The sequence below is a fragment of the Chrysochloris asiatica genome, unplaced genomic scaffold, assembly GCF_000296735.1.
Source record: "Chrysochloris asiatica unplaced genomic scaffold, ChrAsi1.0 scaffold00004, whole genome shotgun sequence".
Lineage (NCBI taxonomy): Eukaryota > Metazoa > Chordata > Mammalia > Afrosoricida > Chrysochloridae > Chrysochloris > Chrysochloris asiatica.
Genome location: NW_006408522.1, coordinates 45584410 through 45603569, shown reverse-complemented (window position 1 = coordinate 45603569; position 19160 = coordinate 45584410). Strand labels below are relative to the sequence as shown.

Below are 19160 nucleotides of genomic sequence, written 5' to 3'. Positions count from 1 at the left end.
TATGAGTCAGTACTGACTTGATGGCACCTAACAACAACAATGACATGAGACATCTTTTCAAGATGCTTATTGGTCATTTGTATACAGTGCTTTCAATTCCTTGAGAATTCATACGGGACTGGTTTCAGGATACACTCAACCCTCCCTGGAGACTGTATCAAAATCCTTGGAGGCTCAAGTCCCTTATAAAAAATCATGCAGTATCTGCATACAATTCATACACAGCCCACAACATACTTTAAATCATCTGTAGATTACTTATAATACCTAATGCAATATAAACACAATTGTACACTCCCTTTTATCATTTGAGGGATTGTTTTTAACCACTTACTTGATTTTGGGGAGCCATTTCCCTTCTCTCTCTCCAAAATATTTTTAATGCATGGCTGGTTAAATCTGCAATCTAAAATCTGTGGATGCAGAGGACTGGCTGTATTTTCTTGGAGAGATGTCTATTCAGATCCTTTGCCCATTAAAAAATTTGGTTTGTCTTTTTCCAGTTAAATTCTAGGTTGAGTATATTCGAGATACAAGCTATATAGATAGATATTTTGATTTGTACGTATCATATATTTGATTATCATATATTTGATTTGTACATATTTCCTCATATTATATGGAATGCCTTTTCACTTTTTGGTAGTGTCCTTTGTAGCAGAAATTTTCTAATTTTGATGAATTCCTATATATGAACTTTCATTGGTTTTGGTAGTATTTCATTGTTCAGGCTGTAGGGATTGTGATCCAAGTGCTTAATATAAGGTCACAAAAATGTACATGTAAGATTTTTATACCATAGAAGCATTTTAGCTGTTACGCTTAGGTCTTTGATCCTTTCAATTATTTTTTATATATGTGTGATTGTTTTTAAGTGCTATCAAGTCATTTCTGACTCACAACAACCCTGTATAATGTTTCCAAGGAACAACTGGTTAGTTTGAACCACTGACTTTGAAGTTCAAATCAACTTTGCAGTCCAGTGTTTATCCAACAGTACCACACCAGGGCTTCAAATATGTGTTGTTGTTAAGTTCCCTTGAGTCGGTTCTGACCCATATCCACCCTGTAAGAGTGTTTCGAAGAAGTAGCTGGTCAACATGAACTACTGACCTTGTGGTTCAAACCAATTTTGCAGTCTAGTGCATGATCCCATAGTTCCCCACTAGGACTCCATATGTGTGATAAGGGCACTGAATTGGAAGAGACAAGGGCAGAGGTTGAGAGGATTGGAGAACCAGGTAAATAAAATCTCCCGGCTCTAGGGTGATGATTCTGGTATAAGCTGCATGAGTAGACTGATGCTTGCATGTTGGGTATCCTTTTCTGCCTACACCAGGTCATTTATTCTTACAGTCTTTCTTTAAACAACACTAGGAGGTTCTGGATATAATGAGGCATGCTGTTGTTTCTGTCAAGTGCCTTGGAGTTGGTTCTAACTCATAGTAACCTTGTACAGGATTTTCAAGGCTTTTAAAATCTTTGTGTGAGCAGAAAGGCCTATCTTTCTCCTGCAAAGTAGGTGGCAGGCTCAGGTACCAGACCATGTGGTTTGTAGTCTAGTGCTTATCACATGGAGCCACCACACTCCCAATAAGAAGTCATGTTGTTGTTGGTACGTGCCTCATAGCGACCCAGCATAGGGTTTCTCAGCAGCTGGTGAGTTCGAATTGCTTCCCTTGTGGTTCCAACCAACCTTGCTGTCCAGTGCTCATTCTACAGTGCATGGAAAAGGGGAACTATTATGCTCAGGGATCATAAGCAACCAGGGGCAGAGCCAATGGTAGTTAAGGATCCTGTATTTACAGGTCTTAATTCCATTCTGTAGCAGAATCTCTATTACCCACTCTTCCCTTCTCTGATTTAGTAGCAGAACTCCGAGTTACATTAGGTAAAAGGCCAACCAGGTAGAAACTGTATTTCTCAGACACCCTGCTACTAGGTGTGGTCTTGTGAGTAACTCTTAACCAATGAACAGAATGCAAGAGCAAGTCAGCTATCTTAGTCATAACCTTTACACAAAGAAACTGCTTTTCTTTAACTTTCTCTTTCTTTCCCATCTAGGAGGACAGAACTCAGACATCATGGTAGTCAGTTACATTTGACTGCATACCCTCCCAAAACCAACAAACACCACACTAAGGAAGTCATTGTCAACTATGGCTGAATATTATCTGGGAAGCTTTCATCAAATGCAGGTATCTGAATCTTACCCAGAGATTCTGTAAGAATTGGTCTAAGCTGTGGTCTAGGCACTAGTTGTTCAAAACTACTCACAGGATTTCACATGAACCAAGCTAAGACTCTAATTCCAGGGCCCAAACTAAACTCTTTGCCTTTGATTCTATTCCAACTCAATGACCTAACTCCGGCGACCCTCTGCCTCATCTTTCTTCCAGGGAGCAGCTGGTGGGTTCCAACTGCTGATCTTTAAGTGAACAACTGAAAGCTTAACCACTGCACCAACAGGGCTCCTGTTTCTGAGGTGTTCTTAAATTTCAGCACACATCACAATCACCTGGAAGGCTTATTAAAATGACCTTTTCTGGGTGATGCAAATGTTTAGTGCTCACTACTAGCAGAAAGTTAGGTGGTTCCAATGCATCCAGAGGCCCAGCAATCCACTAAAAAGTTTCAAAGCCTTGAAAGCCCTACTCTATACACATAGGGTTGCCATGAGTTAGAATCAACTTGACAGCAACGAACAACAGCTCCAAGGGTATCTGAAGCTGAAACCTAAGCATGTGCATTTTTTTATAAGTTACCTTGCAGGTAATACTGATGTGTCCAGTGGCACACTTTCACAATCATGGATGTAGGAAATGACAAAGCAGTAAGATAGACGACATGTGGGGCACTTATCCTACCTGCCTATTTTATACAATTACTTAGAAGAGAAACAAACATTAATCCTGGACTACAGCAGAAGCTTATGCTTTATCCTAACAAATGCACATCCCTTGGATCACAGCGCTTCAAAAGCCAAGAAAAGAAAAAACATATAGTTTCTTTTCATGCAAAGTCACACATGCAATTTAAACCCTCATGGATTTAGAGAGATTTTCTAACAAGGGAAGAATGGTTAGAATACTGCACTGTTTAGAACTGAATCAGTTCCTCATGGTAATTGGTGAACACAGTCCACACCGTCCTTTTTTGGCAGTACTGTCTAAACTGCAGGGATTATGATGCACGCAGGTAGTTCAGTTTATTTTCCCACTTAAATCCCAGCTGAACTTGGAGAACCTAAAGCTTCCAGTGTAAATCTAATTTGATTCAAGCCACAGCAACAGTTCTGAATAGACTTAAAAATAGCACACAGACAGTGGATTTCTTCTTTCCTTTTCCGACCCTTTGCAAAATACATCAAAAGAGAATTATGATACACCAGCTCTTTTTGCTTAATTTTCATGAGAAGACCTGGGTAAATTCATCATCCCATTCTGAATAGCCAATGGGACATGCATTTGTTGGGTACAGAAGGAAGTGGGGGCAGTGAGGAAAGACAGCAGGAGGCCATATATATGGAAAATATGTTTCAGTTCCAAGCTGTGGCTGATAAAACTCTTTACTGGTGCTTGATCACTTCCTGGTAACACTCAGTACATTAAATCTGTAGGTTACAAATATCTGACTTACGGATAACTCATACTTGCCCTTTAATGCTAAGTTGCCCCAATTTGAAAAGGCTGAACCAACCCCTAACAGAAACAAATTCATTACAATTGCCTTTACTTAACTGCAAACACAGCTTTTAAATCATTCCCAACATTTTCTTGCCCTAAAGAAGGCTAAATAAGAAATGTATACACTTGTTCCGACTTACCTATGAATTCCATTTAAAGATACCTGGAGGAACTGATCTCATTTGAAAGCCAAGGACTGCTTGTACTTAGAAGGGGGTGCTTAGAATCTTGGAGACTATAGAGCAGAAACGGACACAAAAAGGCAGGCACTGAGTTACCTGACAAACTGACTGAATAAAGCTGTTGTGTTCCGGATGATCCGAGCAGCCTGGGACTCCTCATGCTGGCATCTCTGCAGTGTTAATCCATCATCCATGTGGCCTTCCTGATGCAGTATGACCTACCCATAGGACAAGGGATACCAGGTCCAAGTTACACATTATCCCACAACTGAGCAGTCAACATTTCCTGCAGCTTCCCTCATCCTTCTTACTCCTTAGCTCCAGCATGGCTCCCTGGGGCCATTTTGAAAATGGGGCAGTGAGGTTATTTTGTCCATGTGCCCTATTACTGATATATGAATCATTGCTAAAACAAGGTGTTTTGATAAAAATGAAAGTGTATGTGGCACAGTGGTTAAGAGTTAACAATAAATTCCTTGGGTTTGGTTAATTTAAAGTGGTGGAAATATAGTTCACAAGATTTTTCTCTTAAAATGAGTATAAAACCTTACCCATGGAGATGGAAAAACTGACTCTGCTCAGAACTTATTTCTCCAGAGACAATAGTAGAAGAGGAAAAACAATGGGAAGCAAAACCCTCTTCTGGGGTTAGGCTTGCATTTCTCTATGAAAGACAAGCTGCACTGGTTTAGTTAACTGTAGAATTTGGGGAGTAGCTCTGGATGGTGCTCATCATGGGTAAAAAAAAAAAGATTTGAGAATATGAGTTCTGCTAGCAGTCCCCGGAGACAGTCCTCCTGCTTCATAAAGTGGAGGGACAGCTAAAAAGAGGAAGACCTGAATGAGATGGACTGACACCAGTGGCAGTAATAATGGGTTCACGGATACCAATAATCGTGAAGATGATGCAGGACTGGGCAGTGTTTCATTCTGTCGTGCGTAGGGTCGCTATGAGTCTGAGCTGACTGGATGACACCTAACAACAACAATCAGCTGAGCTTAGTTCGAGTCCTACTATGTCACTTACCAGCTGTGTGACTTTGGCCAACAACCCTCTTTGCTTCAACTGCATACATTTATTTTGGAGGGTTGATACGATGACTCTATGATTTGCATGTAAACCATTTATCAAGTTTCCTAGATTAGGTCCTGGTGTGGCACTGTGGGATAAAGCACTGGATCGCAAGGTCGGTCTGAACCACAAGGTAGGCAGTTCAAACTCACCAGTCACTCCTTGGAAACCCTACACAGGGTTGCTATGAGTTGGAACCGACTCAACAGCACTTAACAAAAAGAACAGGTACTCAACAAATGCTGTTTAAGGGGAAATTACTGATCTTGCACCAATCAGTTAATTATCTATAAACTAAACAAAACTTATTGATTCCCAAGGACTTAATGATAGAATTTTACAGTGGAACTAGATTTGATATAGAGTTCAGAAGCAGTTGCCTTTTGAAAGGGTCAAGCATATGCAAATGTTACCTAGGTGAATTTGACCTTGTTAATTCCCTAAGCATGGTTTCCTTTTGAAGGGAGTAAATGAAGGGAGAAAATTTTTATAGGTCTTGAAAGTCAGGATTAAATGGAACATGTGGCTCAAAAGGAACAATTAGAATGAGAACCTTTGGTTTGTCTCATTTTAACACAAGGGAGCAACTTATTTTACTTTCCATGTGAAGATTTCCTCTTTATTTTCTACTCTTCTGCAAGGATGTCCTGGTATCATGAGTAGACACAGTAAGTAATATGGGATTCAAAGTTTCAGGTTATTATTTTAGAAAAAAACACAAGAGACTCTGCATCCTATCTATATACAGCAACCAGAGTTATTAAATGATGCCCCTACCAATTGATTCACCAACGGTTCCAAAACATTACTTTGTGAGAACTTCCTAGCAACCGGTTAGCAATGCTGCATTTAGTTTTGGCAATACATTTGCCATTAGATTTTCCTTGGCCTTAGTCCCAGATTCCTGGTCCCTAAAGACCAAAATCCTTAGATTTTGCTTGTTCATATAACACATTCAAATCAGCCAGCAAAAGAAAATAATGAGAACTGGGGCACTGCATTTGTTAGAGTTTGTTATTATGAGTCCTATTGATTTCCACAGCTCTTTTCCTAAGGTATTTTTTTTTCTCTGAGAGGAGTACCACACTCAAATTCAAGGCAGGGAAGAGTAGAAAGAAGCTGCCCACGTTGGGATGGAAAGGGGGTGCTTCCTTTTAGGTAAGTTACCACTCATCAACGTTTTCATGGTGTTTTCGTTCTTCCAGTTTTTCTAGGGTCCTGTTTTGTTTGCTTCATAAAATTGCTTAACACAGATTTGAACATACTTAGTATTTCAGAGGGAAATTTACCTTGCTCCTTAAGCAACCCAGCTGGAAGCATTATTGACACCACAGAGAGAGAGTTTGGGGAAGTGTGTCTCCAAACTCACACTTTCTCAGATTCACACACATTCTAGTAGTTAAATGAATCTCTGTGCTATCATCCTGGAAGAGGTAGGCAAGGACAGGTACAACTCATCAACCATGAAAATCAGGAGTTCTCCACATAGACAACATCCTTAGAGTACCCCTCCCTACTCCCCACCCACCAAGTCAAATGCCAGTTTGGATCCACAAATTCCATTCTCCTTACATGTCACCAATACCTACAGGTCAGGCCCTGTACATTTCTCTGAGAAGAATACAAGAGCCTTTCAACCAGTCGCCCGAAGATCACTATCCCCCACTCCCAACTAATACAGTAAGCTGTTAAGTGCCATCAAGTCACCTCTGACTCTTAGGGATCCTGCATAGGTTTTTGAGGAGCAGTTGGCGGGTTTGTACTGCTTACCTTGTGGTTCGCTGTCCAGTGCTGATCCTACAGTGCCAAGCCAGGAGTCCAACATAGCATTATTGTTGTTATGTGCTGTGGAGTCAGTTCCAACTCAAAGCAACCCTGCACAGGGTTTCCAAGGCTGTAAGTCTTTACGGGAGCAGGAAGCCTCATCTTTCTCCTGTGCAACAGCTGGTAGTTTCGAACTGTTGACCTTGCGGTTTGCAGCCTGATTCATAACCACTGTAGTCAGACTAATTTTCTTGGGATGTGACTTTGTCCCAGCCACTCCCTAAAACATCTGCTAAAAGCTCTCCTGTGGTACTGTTTAATTTCTTAAGGTAGTACTGAAAGATTTGTCTCCCATCTTTCCCTTCAACATCATGCACAAAAACAGGACTACCTGTTTTGCCTACTTTATTTTTGTTCCTATTACTGCCTAAACACATATACACACAAATCTTTTCCTGCCACCTCTGCCAAAAATCTTCTCATCCTGCACGGTTCCATCTAACACCACAGCCTTCTTCTGAGCTTTTCCAGCACTTTCGGTGCTCCTTTGAATGCGGTTCCCTGTTCACTGTATTGTGCTGACTGATGTAGCTGCCTCATTTCTTCAACCAGCCATATGCATCTTGAGGTCACAGCTTCTTCATGTGGGACTGAAATGTTTCTTATCTACATCAGTAAAGTTAACAAGAGACCATCTGTCTCAATTAGTAGGATTCTTCGGCTTTCAAGTATATTCAATATTTTTTGCTGGTAAGTATAAAACATATTTCTCATATATGTACCAATACTGTATATGTGCAAGATGAAGCTTTTGTATTCAGGAATTTTGAAGACAGTGCGTATTTTATAAGAACACTTTGGGCAGGGACAGGCTACAGATAGGTTTAAATGTAAAAGTCTGTTTCTCTTCTCACTAGAGACGCTGCTCACACACTTTGGGGATAGTTTGATGCTGATCCAGATACTGGAACTTTCTTAGAATTTATTTGCAAGAAAGAAAAGTGTACAGGGTCATTAAAAACACATGCCAATAGAAATGACAGGACTGATTTCTAAAGATGACTTTCACAATAATTATATTATATGCTCTCCCCATTAAGGATGAAAGAAATATATTGTGGCTGAAAACAATAGCCCACTGAGTCCTTGGTATCAAGATGGTACCACAGAGACTGACTACTGTCCATCATATTATGTATGAGAGGTTAGGCAGAGATGCCCCACAAGCATCTTACTTCTCTATAATAACTAGGTGGGGACAGCATGTTATTGTACAGTTTTTCTTGAATTTGTCTCGAGTCTCAGTTTAAGTCTCCTTTGAGTCAAATAATTTCATAGTTTTATGGTTCTCTGAAAAGTAATAATGTCTTTTGTTTGCTCTAAAACTTTCACTTCAAAATAGAAGGTGTATTGTTTAGTATTTCAGAATGTAGTGAGTATGTTCATGGAGTCCTGGTGTGGCGCTGTAGGATAAACATTGGACTTCTAAACACAAGGCTGGCAGTTTAAACCCACTAGTCACTCTTGGGAAACCCTACGCAGGGACGCTATGAGTTGGAACAGACTCAAAACTCAACAGCATTTAACAACAACACTGCTCATGGTTAAGTCTTTTATCAAACAATAGTGGTTGACCCTATGCTAGGCACTGTATTTAGTACTAGGGATATCTAACTAAACAAGGACTAAAAAAGTCCCTAATCAGACCTTATATTTCTGAATTCAGATAAACAAAACCCTTTCCTGGGAAAGTAAAAATAACAAAGCACAAAATCTTAATATAAAGCTTGATACATTTTTATAAATGATTGTATCTAATCACCACTAGATAAAAGCAAAAAACTATCCATCACTCCAGAAGCCTCTCTGTACACCTTTCCAGTCAATACACCCCAAATCATTTATCTGACTGTTACCAACAGTGAGTAATTCCATATTTGAACTTCGTAACAAATTAATTTATTCAGTATTTACTAGTCTCCCTGCAATTTAGACACAGGTGCCTTTTAAGCTTCTCTCATATTTATTATGTTTTTGGGTTGTTTTGTTTTTGTTTTTGTTTTTTTTAATTCTGTTTTTTCCTCTCTGAACTTCAGTCTGTATATTTTCTGTTGACCTAACAGTGCTGCAGAATAATGTATTTAATTGCAAGGTTGGTTTGAGCCACAAAGTCAGTGGGTCAAACTTACCAGCTGCTCCTTGGAAACCCTATACATACAGGGTTGATATGAGTCAGAACTGACTCAATGGCACTTAACAATTTTCACTAGAATAATTTTCTCTCCTTTGCTGTGCCTGATCATCTACTGAAGTCATCTATTGGTACATGACTGCTAACAGAAAGGTTGTTGATTCAAATCCACTGGGCAGCTATACATGGAAAGGTCCGGGAATCTGGTCCTATAAAGACTGGTGGTGGTATGCCATCAAGTTGGTTCCAACTCATAGCGACCCTGGTTAGGGTTTTTTTTTGTTGTTGCTGTTGCTAAGCATTGTTTACTGTTGGTTGTTGTTGTTGTTAAGTGCCGTGGAGTTGGTTCTGACTCATAGCGACCCTGCACAGGGTTTCCAAGGCTGTAAATCTTTACGGGAACACAACACCTCATCTTTCTCCCATGGAACCGCTGGTAGTTTCGAACTGCTGACCTTGCGGTTCACAGCCCAATTTGTAACCACTACGCTAGCAGAGCTCCTTTGTTGGTTAGTTGCGTCAAATCAGTTCTGACCCATAGCAACCCTGTATCGGTTTTCTGAGTGGTTGGTGAGCTTGAACTTCCAACCTTGTGTTTCAAACTGACCTTGCATCCAGCGCATTAACCCACAGCACCACACAAGGCAATACAAACTTTGTTGTTGTTATCAAGTGTCATCGATACGGTCATGCTCATAGCAACCCTGTATAGGGTTTCCAAGAAGCAGCTACTGAGTTTGAACCACTGACCCTGTGGTTCAAACTGACCTTGAGGTTGAGTGCTTGCTCTGATGTGCCACACCAGGACTCCAGTAAATCTTTACAGGAGCAGAATGTCCCATCTTTCTCTTGCAGAGCAGTTGGCAGATTCAAACTGTTGCCTTTGCAGTTAACAGCTCCAGTCCCCTGCAGATTTCACAGCCTTGGGAATCCTACAGAGGCTTACCATGACTCAGAAACAACTCAATGGCACACCACAGCCGCAGTGATTGGCTGAGTTCTAATGGTGTAATGCAGGACATTACCAACACCACCACGAGTGATCTGCCAATCTGTTGGATAACAAATGCTGCATACCAAAATTGGTGAGGTCTTAGATGATGTATCATACTCTATATAGAGGATTCAGAGTTTTCACTGGCCAATTTTCAGAAGTAGATTGCCAGGCCTTTCTTCATAATCTTAATTTGGAATCGCCACTGAAACTTCTCCACCATGAGTGACCCTTCTAGTATTCTGAAATATTAGTGGCATAGTTTCCAGGATCCTATTTTTGTTGTTGCTGTTAGGTGCCATCGAGTCTGTTCTGACCCATAACGACTCTATTCACAGCAGAACGAAGCATTGCCTGGTTCTGCACCATCCTCCCAATTGCTACATTTGAGCCCATTGTCAGTGCCACCATGTAAATCCATCTCACTGAGGTCTTCCTCTTTTTTACTGACCTTCCACTTTACTAAGCATGATGTCCTTCTCAAGGACTGGTCCCTTCTGTCCAAAGAATGAGAGATGATGTCTTTCCATCCTGGCTTCTAAGGAACATACTGGCTATGTATTTCATCCAACATAGACCTGTTTATTCTTCTGGCAGTGCATGGACTTTTTAAGATTCTTCTCTAACACCATGATTCAAATACATCAATTCTTATATGGTCTCCCTTATTCATTACCCAACTTTCACATGCATTGAAAATACCATGACTTGGGCATACTGACATCTTTGCTCTTGAACAGTTTAAAAAGGTCTTGTGCAGTAGATTTGCCTGATGCAATCTGTTGTTTGATTTCTTGACTGCTGTTTCCATGACTGTTGATTGTGGATCTCAGCAACATGGAGACTTTTGACAACTGACAGCTTCAATCTTTTCTCCATTTATCATGAGGTTATTTATTGGCTCAGCTGTGATGTTTTTTGTTTTTTTTTTACATTGAGGTGCAATTCATGTTAAAGGCTGCAGTCTGATCTTCACCAGCAAGTATTTTATGTATTCTTTGCTTCCAGCAAGCAAGGTTGCAACATCTGCATATCACAGATCGTTAATGAGTCTACCTCAAATCCTACTTCATATAATCTAGCTTCACAGATTATTTTCTGAGCATACAAACTAAGTAATTATGCTGAAAGAACGCAATCCTGGGGCTCACCTTTCCTGATTTTAAATCATTTAGTATCCTCCCCATCCCCCGCCATTTTGATCGAACAACTGTCTTTTGGTATATGCACAGGTTCCTCATGAGCACAATTAAGTGTTCTGGAATACTCATTTTTTACAATGTTATCCATATTTTGTTATGATACCAACAGTTGAATGCCTTTGCATAGTCAATACAGCACAAATAAAGATCTTTCTGTTCTTCTCTGCTTTCAGCCAATATCCTTCTGACATCACTACTGACATCCCTAGTTCCACATCCTCATCTGAATCTGGCTTTAACATCTGTCAATGTACTGCTGGAACTGTTTTTTTGAATTATCTTAATGAAAATTTTACTTGCATGTGATATTAATCATATTGTTAAGATGATTTATAACTTGTGTTCGGTCACCTTTCTTTGGAGGGGGTACAAATATGGATCTGTTCTAATTAGTTGGCCAGATGTTGTTGTTAAGTGCCAGACTCAGTTGACTCACAGCAATCCTGAATAGGATTTCTGAGACTTTATGTCTTCGCAGGGTTAGAAAGCCTCATCTTTCTCCAGAGTTGGCCAGATAGCGGTCTTCTAAATTTCTCAGCACAGATGAGTGTTTCCAGTGCTGTATTAGTGTGTTGAACGATTTCTACTTATATTGTGTTAATTCCTGAAGCTTTGTTTTTCGCCAATGCTTTCAGTGTAGCCTGGACTTTTCCCTTCAGTACCATAAATTCTTGAGCATACGCTACCCTCTTAAAATGGTTGAACATAGACCATTTCTTTTTGGTACAGTGGATCTCTTATCTACCACTTTTTTCCCCTGAACTTTATTGTGAATTGAGTGAAGGTTTACCTTTAGTGTTATATTCACCATATCATGCACTTGTTTCTTTTTCACTGATTGCAGTTCCCTCCATGGAACAACAGTTACCCACTTAGCTTCCTGTGGTTCTTATCACTCCCATCCTCGTCCCAAATCCTTCTGAGCTTTGTACTTTGGTAAATCTTGCTCTTTTTATATTGAATGGTTGAACATTCCATGGTGAGCATATCTTACTAGTGTTGTTGTCCCCCATGTCTGTTTCCTGCTTAGCTTCAACTGGACCATGTGGGTGAATTTCATTCCAGATCTTACAGAAGAGGCCTTAGTCTCAGGTTCCTCCAGTCTTTTTCTGACCATTAAGCTTGATTTTGGTAGTCTCCCACTCAATCCAGGACCCATCTAAATGTGGTTATCTTTCAGAGAAGTTGGTATTAACAGCCAGGAACCATCTAGTTCTCTGGTCTCAGAGCCATGGAGACCTACATTTATGTGTTTCTTTAGTTCATTGGACTAATTGATTCCAAGCATCTTCAATTTTCATCATTCTTCTTTCCCCAGTTGGAGTGACCAATAATTGTACCTTAGATGGCTGCTCCTGAGTTTTTAAGACCCCAAATACTATTCACTGAAGCCAGATGTAGAATACTGTGTCTTTGTGAACTATGTTATCTACCATCTTCTCCAGGTTCTATGTTCATCATTTGATATTTTGCCCATAGAATCTTTTAACACTCCAGGTTGAAGCTTGAATTTTTTTCTTCATTTCTTTCAGCTTGAGAAATGCTTAACATACTCTTCCCTTTTTGTTTTCTAACTCCAGGTCTTTTACACTTTATTATAATACTTTTACTTTTCTAGCTGCCCTTTGAAACCTTCTGTTCATCTATTTTACTTAATTTCATATATTTGCTTTATGTTCTATGCTCAAGAGCAAGTTTTAGAGTCTCTTTTAACAACAATCTTGGTCTTTCCTTTCTTTCTTGTCATTTAATGATGTTCTTGAAGTCTCCCACAACTCTTCTGGTCTTTGATCATAGAATCTACTACATTAAATCTGTTTTTGAGACAGTCAAATGGTGGTCAAGCATCATAGTAACATACAAAGCACCACACTACTTCAAACTGACAGATTGTTAGTGGTAAGCATAGGACTGGACAAGGCTTCATTCTGCTACACACAAGGTTGTTGTGAGTAGGAGAAAGCTTAATGGTAATCAACAATAACAAGATAGAGGATTTTTTCTTTTGATAGGTTAATATGCTAGAGGATTGGTGGGTTTCTGGAATCTATTTTCAATTTGCCCTTACTCCCAGAATGCAGACCTTACTCCTGGGGTGTAGTTCTTGGAGAAATTAAATGAAGGCCCATGTTTCCTGAGAATATTCTAAGTTTGGGTACCATGAGCCCCAATCTCTGTTCCTCTAGTACTGCTATAGTGTCAAAGTCTGTTTTGTTCTTTAACATCATAGTTGCTTTCTCTTTGCTTTTATCTTAACTTCACACTTGATCTATGTTCAGCTTACGATCCAAGGGACATAGCACACAGAATTTTAGGCTCACATTTCTATAGTTCCCACCAGTCTGGCATCTTGGTCCCTCAAGTCCCAGAAATCTGGGCTGATGCTATCTCAAATATGTCTATCCAGTCCAATGAAACGAATACAAGAGCCTACTTTCAGGTGCTAAAAATCTGCAAATATGCTGAGGGGAAATGCCGAGACAAAGGTAGAGCTCACCCTTGTTGTTGCTGTTGTTGATCAATGCCATCAAGTTGGTTTTGACCCTTGGTGACCCAGTATAGGACTTTCTGAGAGGCAGTTTGGTGGGTTTGAACTGCTGACCTTGTGGTTCACAGTCCAGTGCTGATCCACAGGGTCATACCCGCATTCATCCTACAGCACTTCTATTCCATCTGGCGTATTTAGCATTCATGTCCTCGATGTCTTGGTTGTTTATACTTTTTAAGACTTACTTTTTTCTATCTTTGTATTTTTACCCAGCCTTTATCACTGTTTTCAAAGAAAGGACTGAACTCATTCATACAAGCTACCCTTTGTGACCCCTTGTTCATTTTCTATCTTCTTTTGAAAATTTCATTTTTTTCTTTCTTAGATAGTGTCTATGGGTATGTTTTGCTTTACATGAAAGCAAGATATAAGGATAATTCAAAAAGTGGTGTTTCAAAATCATGGAAACATTAAAAAATATATATCAAAATGTGACATTACTGTTCTTTGTCTATATATGTCTGAAGTCAGTATATGACACTTCACTCAAGAATTTTCCATTCTTGGGATTTATAGCCCTTCAAAATGGCAGTTCTGGCATCCTCAAAGCATTCAAATCTTTTTCCTTTTAAATGTTCTTTGAGTTTGGGGAGAAAAAAAATCTGGAAAGGCAAGATCATGGTTGTAGGATAGACAGACTAATGTTTTCCAATGAGATTCTCGCAAAGCAACATATGCTATCTTGAAGAAGTAGCAGGCATATTGTCATGATGGAGAAAGAATTTTATCAACACAAGTTTTCTGGATTTTTTCTCACTAATGCAGTTCTCAATTTTCTCAAAATGTCTTCATATTAAGCCCATGATAGTCCGTGTCCTTTGAGAAATCAATCAAGATTTCCCCTTGGGAATCCCCAAAACAGTTGCTATAACCTTCTGAGCCAACACCTCTGCCTTGAATTTAACAATTGAATGGGTCCCCAGACACCCCTGAAAATCACTTTTGATTGGACCTTGCTCTTTGAATCCCAGAGGTAAATTTAAGACTCATCCCTAGTTATGGCTCATTCTCTAAAATCACCTTCATTAGCTTCAGTTTTGCTTAAGAGAGGTTAAGATCAGCTCTTTGAACTAGCTCATTTTGTAGACACTTTTGGCACCTATCCAGCTGAAAGCTTGCTGAACCCAAGATGCTCCTTTAAAATGTAAAATGCCAAACCATGTGAGAAACCAACTTCAGTAGCTCTCATATCAACAGTAATTTCAAGGTCTTCTTTCACGAGTTTCTGGACTCCAACCAGAGTTTTTTCATTCATTAAGGTTGACTGTCTTTCCTCTTTTGGTCCATCTTTGAGGTCTTCCTGACCTTCCTTAAAACCCTCGATTCATCTAAAATCTGTCTTATGTGGGGCAGCATTCTTGTAAATTTATTGCAAAGCTTCAATGATTCATGAATAATCACTTGAATTCTGTAAAATTTTTATATAAGCCCTGACTGCAAAATCGCTTTGTTTCTGTGATACAAAAAGTAGCCATTTTTGGAAAGCACCCTAACTAGACTAAAACAAGTGTATTACTGAGAGAACTTGTCTATGGTCATTCACTGACCACAAAGACATGGTTAAATATATTTTGTTTAGAATAAACCTGTGCATGTATGAACTGGAACTCTAGCTGCAATACTTCTGACTTAGTCCCTTTTAGTTTTCTTTCTAACAACCTTTCTTACAATGACTAACATTCTGGGGAAACTGTCTTCATCATAACATTGAGCTGAAACAAGGGGGCTTCAATAAGTTTGTGGGGGGGGAAATAGAATTGAAAGATTAATTTTTCCTTGAACTTCTTGAAGCTTCCTTAAGCATAACTGAACAGTATAGAATGCCTCTTACAGCCTTATCTTAGGATTCCTTGACTTCCCAAACTCTTACTCATGATTTTTCCAAGAGAAAACATCAAACTCTTGGCACCTAACTTTATGATTTCTACCAAAAGAAACACTCTCATAGAAACTGACTTTATGTTTTGGTTGAAAAAACAAGAATATTGCATATATTTAGGTTAGTTTCCCAGTGCAGTAGGTTGTGACAGACCACTCACATCTGGATAAATTCTCTGTGGATACATCATCATTCCACAACATCTCATCCTTCTGCCTTCTTGCTTCTATACGCTTGTTGCAGTATGTAGAGATCTATTTAGCATATTATGAAAATTACACAGTAACTCAGTTGTCAAGGTAAATGAAGGGAGCAATGATGTGGATAATCCCAAAACAGCATGTCCACCCGAAGTCATTGTGATCAGGTTTTGGAGTACATTGTATGAGTTGTCCCCTTCCCTATGGCAAAGATTTTTCATACATTAAAACTGGGTTTTACAACACTGAATATGTGGGCCCCCGAAAAATCACTTTCAGCTGATGTACCAGAAGAATTGTGTATTATCTGTCTCAGAATAACCAGAATGTAGGAAGTAAAAACCTACATCATGCAACCTCAAGGTAAATGAATTCACCACAGTTTTTTGACCCCTCACCTTTCTTTTCAGAGGCCCAAGGCGAGATGTTTTGGCATCTTGTGCTTTGTAAGTCACCCACAAACCACTGGCTATATGCAGGACAAAGCAGATGGAATCTCCATACTTAATTTCTGGAACTCCCATGCCTTCTATATCTCGTTTGTGACTGGGATCCAATTTCTCCTTGATCTCCTATTTCACAAGAAAGAAGCAAACACAGGCATGTCAAACTGAACAGAAACTCAATATATAAAACAAATGAATTCATGTGGAATTTGTAACCAGGGAACCAGTGACCAAAATAATCATGATATGCCTGTCCAAGTCAGGATTTCAGAAATGCTTGCTTCTGTTCTCTGCTGTTAATTGCAAAATCGATAGATTTCAAGTTATGGTTACTTTAAAAATGATGTAAATTCAAGGGAAAAGGAGGCAACTGGAAGATTCTCTTTGGTCCTAATTTTAAGTTTATATTTTATTTTATATTTTCCTTATCCTAACTTAGGATAAATTGTTGTTGTTGGTATGTGCCTTGGAGTTGGTTCTGAGTCATAGCGATCTTTTACAGGGTTTCCAAGGCTGTAATCTTTATGGGAGCAGAAAGCCTCATCTTTCTCTGGCAGAATAGCTGGTAGTTTCCAACGGCTGACCCTGAGGACAGGAGCCCGATTCGTAACCACTATAGACTCTAATAAAACAATGAACTTATCTTCAACAGTAATACTTTGCATAATTTTAATCATTATCTTATATACATACCTGTTTTAGGAGTTCTGACTCTAAGTTGCTGTTGTTGTTGTTGTTATTAAGTGATATTGAGTTCCAATTCATAGCGATCCTATATAGGGATTCCAAGGAGAGACTGATGGGTTTGAACTGCTGACTTGGTGGTTAGCAGTTTGGTACTTAACTAGTCTGGTCTGTTGTTGTTATGTGCCATGGAGTCAGTTCTGTCTCCTAGAAACCTGTACAGGGTTTCTGAGGCTATAAATCTTTATGGGAGCAGAAAGTCTCATCTTTCTTCCATGGAACAGCTGGTAGTTTCAAACTGCTGACCGTGAGATTAGCAGCCTGATTCAGAACCACTATTAAGCACACATAAGTTAACCTCATAGAAACAGCTGTAGAAATCAGATGTTTGAGCAGGTAAAGACTACTGTGACTTAATCAAAGGCACTCATTTGTTTATCTGTTTCTTAGGATCATTTCAGTTAAACAGGCCAACAAGTAGGTTTCATTTTTCAATTACCAGTACTTCATACAAAATCTATTTTTCAATGTGAAAAGGGAAGCTATTGTGCATCAGGTAGTTTCTTGGTGAAAACCTAAAGTGCCTGTCACAGAATGTGTTGCAAAGTAGACCCCTGACGCTAGATAACTCTGCTCCTTCCTCATCAATTGGTGATACTGTGGCTCTGTGATGAATGAGTCTACTTTAGTTTCATTTCTTCTCTATAGCTTGCATTAAATTGCTCATTTGTAACGGCCACTAACAAGGGAGCATTTTGATTTTTTTACAGAATAAAAAAACATTGCATGTTATCTCTCTGCTTGCAATAACTTTTCTCCCATTCTTAGTGATGAAACAATAGCAGCACATGAATTAATTTCTTACACCATGTATAACTCAATGTAGTAAATTTACACATAGTAGCTCTTCATAACAGCTTCTAATATAGCTACAAACATTAGGTCAGTTTTACAGATGATACAACAAAGGTACATAGAAGGAAATAATTTAGCTCAAATCACTCAAGAAATCATAGAAGAGCCAGGATTTGAGCCCAGTAAGTACAGCTCCAGTGTCTGTGGCTCCTTTCTACTACCCTGAACTGCTAACTCTTCAAAGCCTTGTTCAGATGTCACCTTCTCATTGAAGGCAAAATTAGTTTCTCCTGTTATATATCACTCACAGAGTCGTATTTCTCTACTGAATACTCAGGACAACATATGTGTTTGCTTATATTATATAGTCTTACATTTCAACTGAATTTGGATGCAATTAGAGAAAATTTAGTACATTGCAGTTACTTAATCAGAACATATTAAGAAAACATGCATGGCAGAGTCATTTTTTTCCTTTGTGTTTATTTTTTATAATTTCAGCTGTTATTTCTTCTCCTTCAATCCTTCATAAAAGCCAATTTGTTATTCAGCATTCATTTAAAGGGTCATTTTCAGCAAAGTCATTAATTTATAGGAAAATTTGTGTCTTTTAAATGTGTGTGTTAACACTGGATAGATTGTTGAGACTTATTTTTCAAACTGAACATTTCCAGAGGAACAATTTTATAGTTTCATTATGACAGTCAATGGGAAAATAGAATGTGATACATTAAGTACTTTTTTTTTTTAATCAGGCATTTGGTCAAGAGTGAATTTATTGTACAAAATCAAATCTGCTTTCACCTCAAATACATCCATAGCCCTATAGACACTCAAGCCAGTAACAGGATTAAAAAGATGACCAAAATGTTAAGTTAGCCTCTTCTCTAACAATATTCAATACACTGAACTGAAAATAATACGCATTGCAACTGTTAAATATAACTGCTAGATTCTTGGTTCCACCAGTCTGTCAGTTTATTGCACTTGGTAGCTTGTGTGTTGCTTTGATTCTGGAAGCTTTGTCATGAATATTTTAAATACCAACAGGGTCATCCACAGAGGACAGGTTTCAGCTGAGCTTCTTGATGAAGACAGACTAGGTGAAAGGAGAAACGGACTACCAAATAACAGTGGAACACTATCACCTCCAGAATATTGAATACTGAAATATGATGAAGAGTACCAGAATATTGTGAGATATAGTGTCAGAAGATGAGACCCTCAGGTTGGAAGGCACTCAAAGTTCGACTGGGGAAGAGCTTCCTCCTCAAAGAAGAATTGACTGTGATGATGAGAATGGAATAAAGCCCTTGGAACCTTCAATTGCTGATGGGACACGACTCAAACTGAAGAGAAACAGCTGTTAACATCACTTAAAAATCAGAACTGTGGAATGCACAAAGTATGAATCTAGGAAAATGGGAAACTGTCAAAAATAAAATGGAATGCATAAA

The 19160-nt window shown here is 39.0% G+C and overlaps 1 protein-coding gene across 1 annotated transcript in view; it reads right to left on the bottom strand.

Moving 5' to 3' along the window:
• RYR3 (ryanodine receptor 3) overlaps positions 1-19160 on the bottom strand; it is a 775913-nt gene that overhangs the window by 374598 nt on the left and 382155 nt on the right. Inside the window, exons 11-12 of the mRNA XM_006831810.1 lie at positions 16117-16290; positions 3965-4086 (exon numbers count right to left, since the gene is read on the bottom strand). Of these exons, the coding sequence (XP_006831873.1) occupies positions 3965-4086; positions 16117-16290 (296 nt within the window). The remainder of the gene's footprint in view (positions 1-3964; positions 4087-16116; positions 16291-19160) is intronic.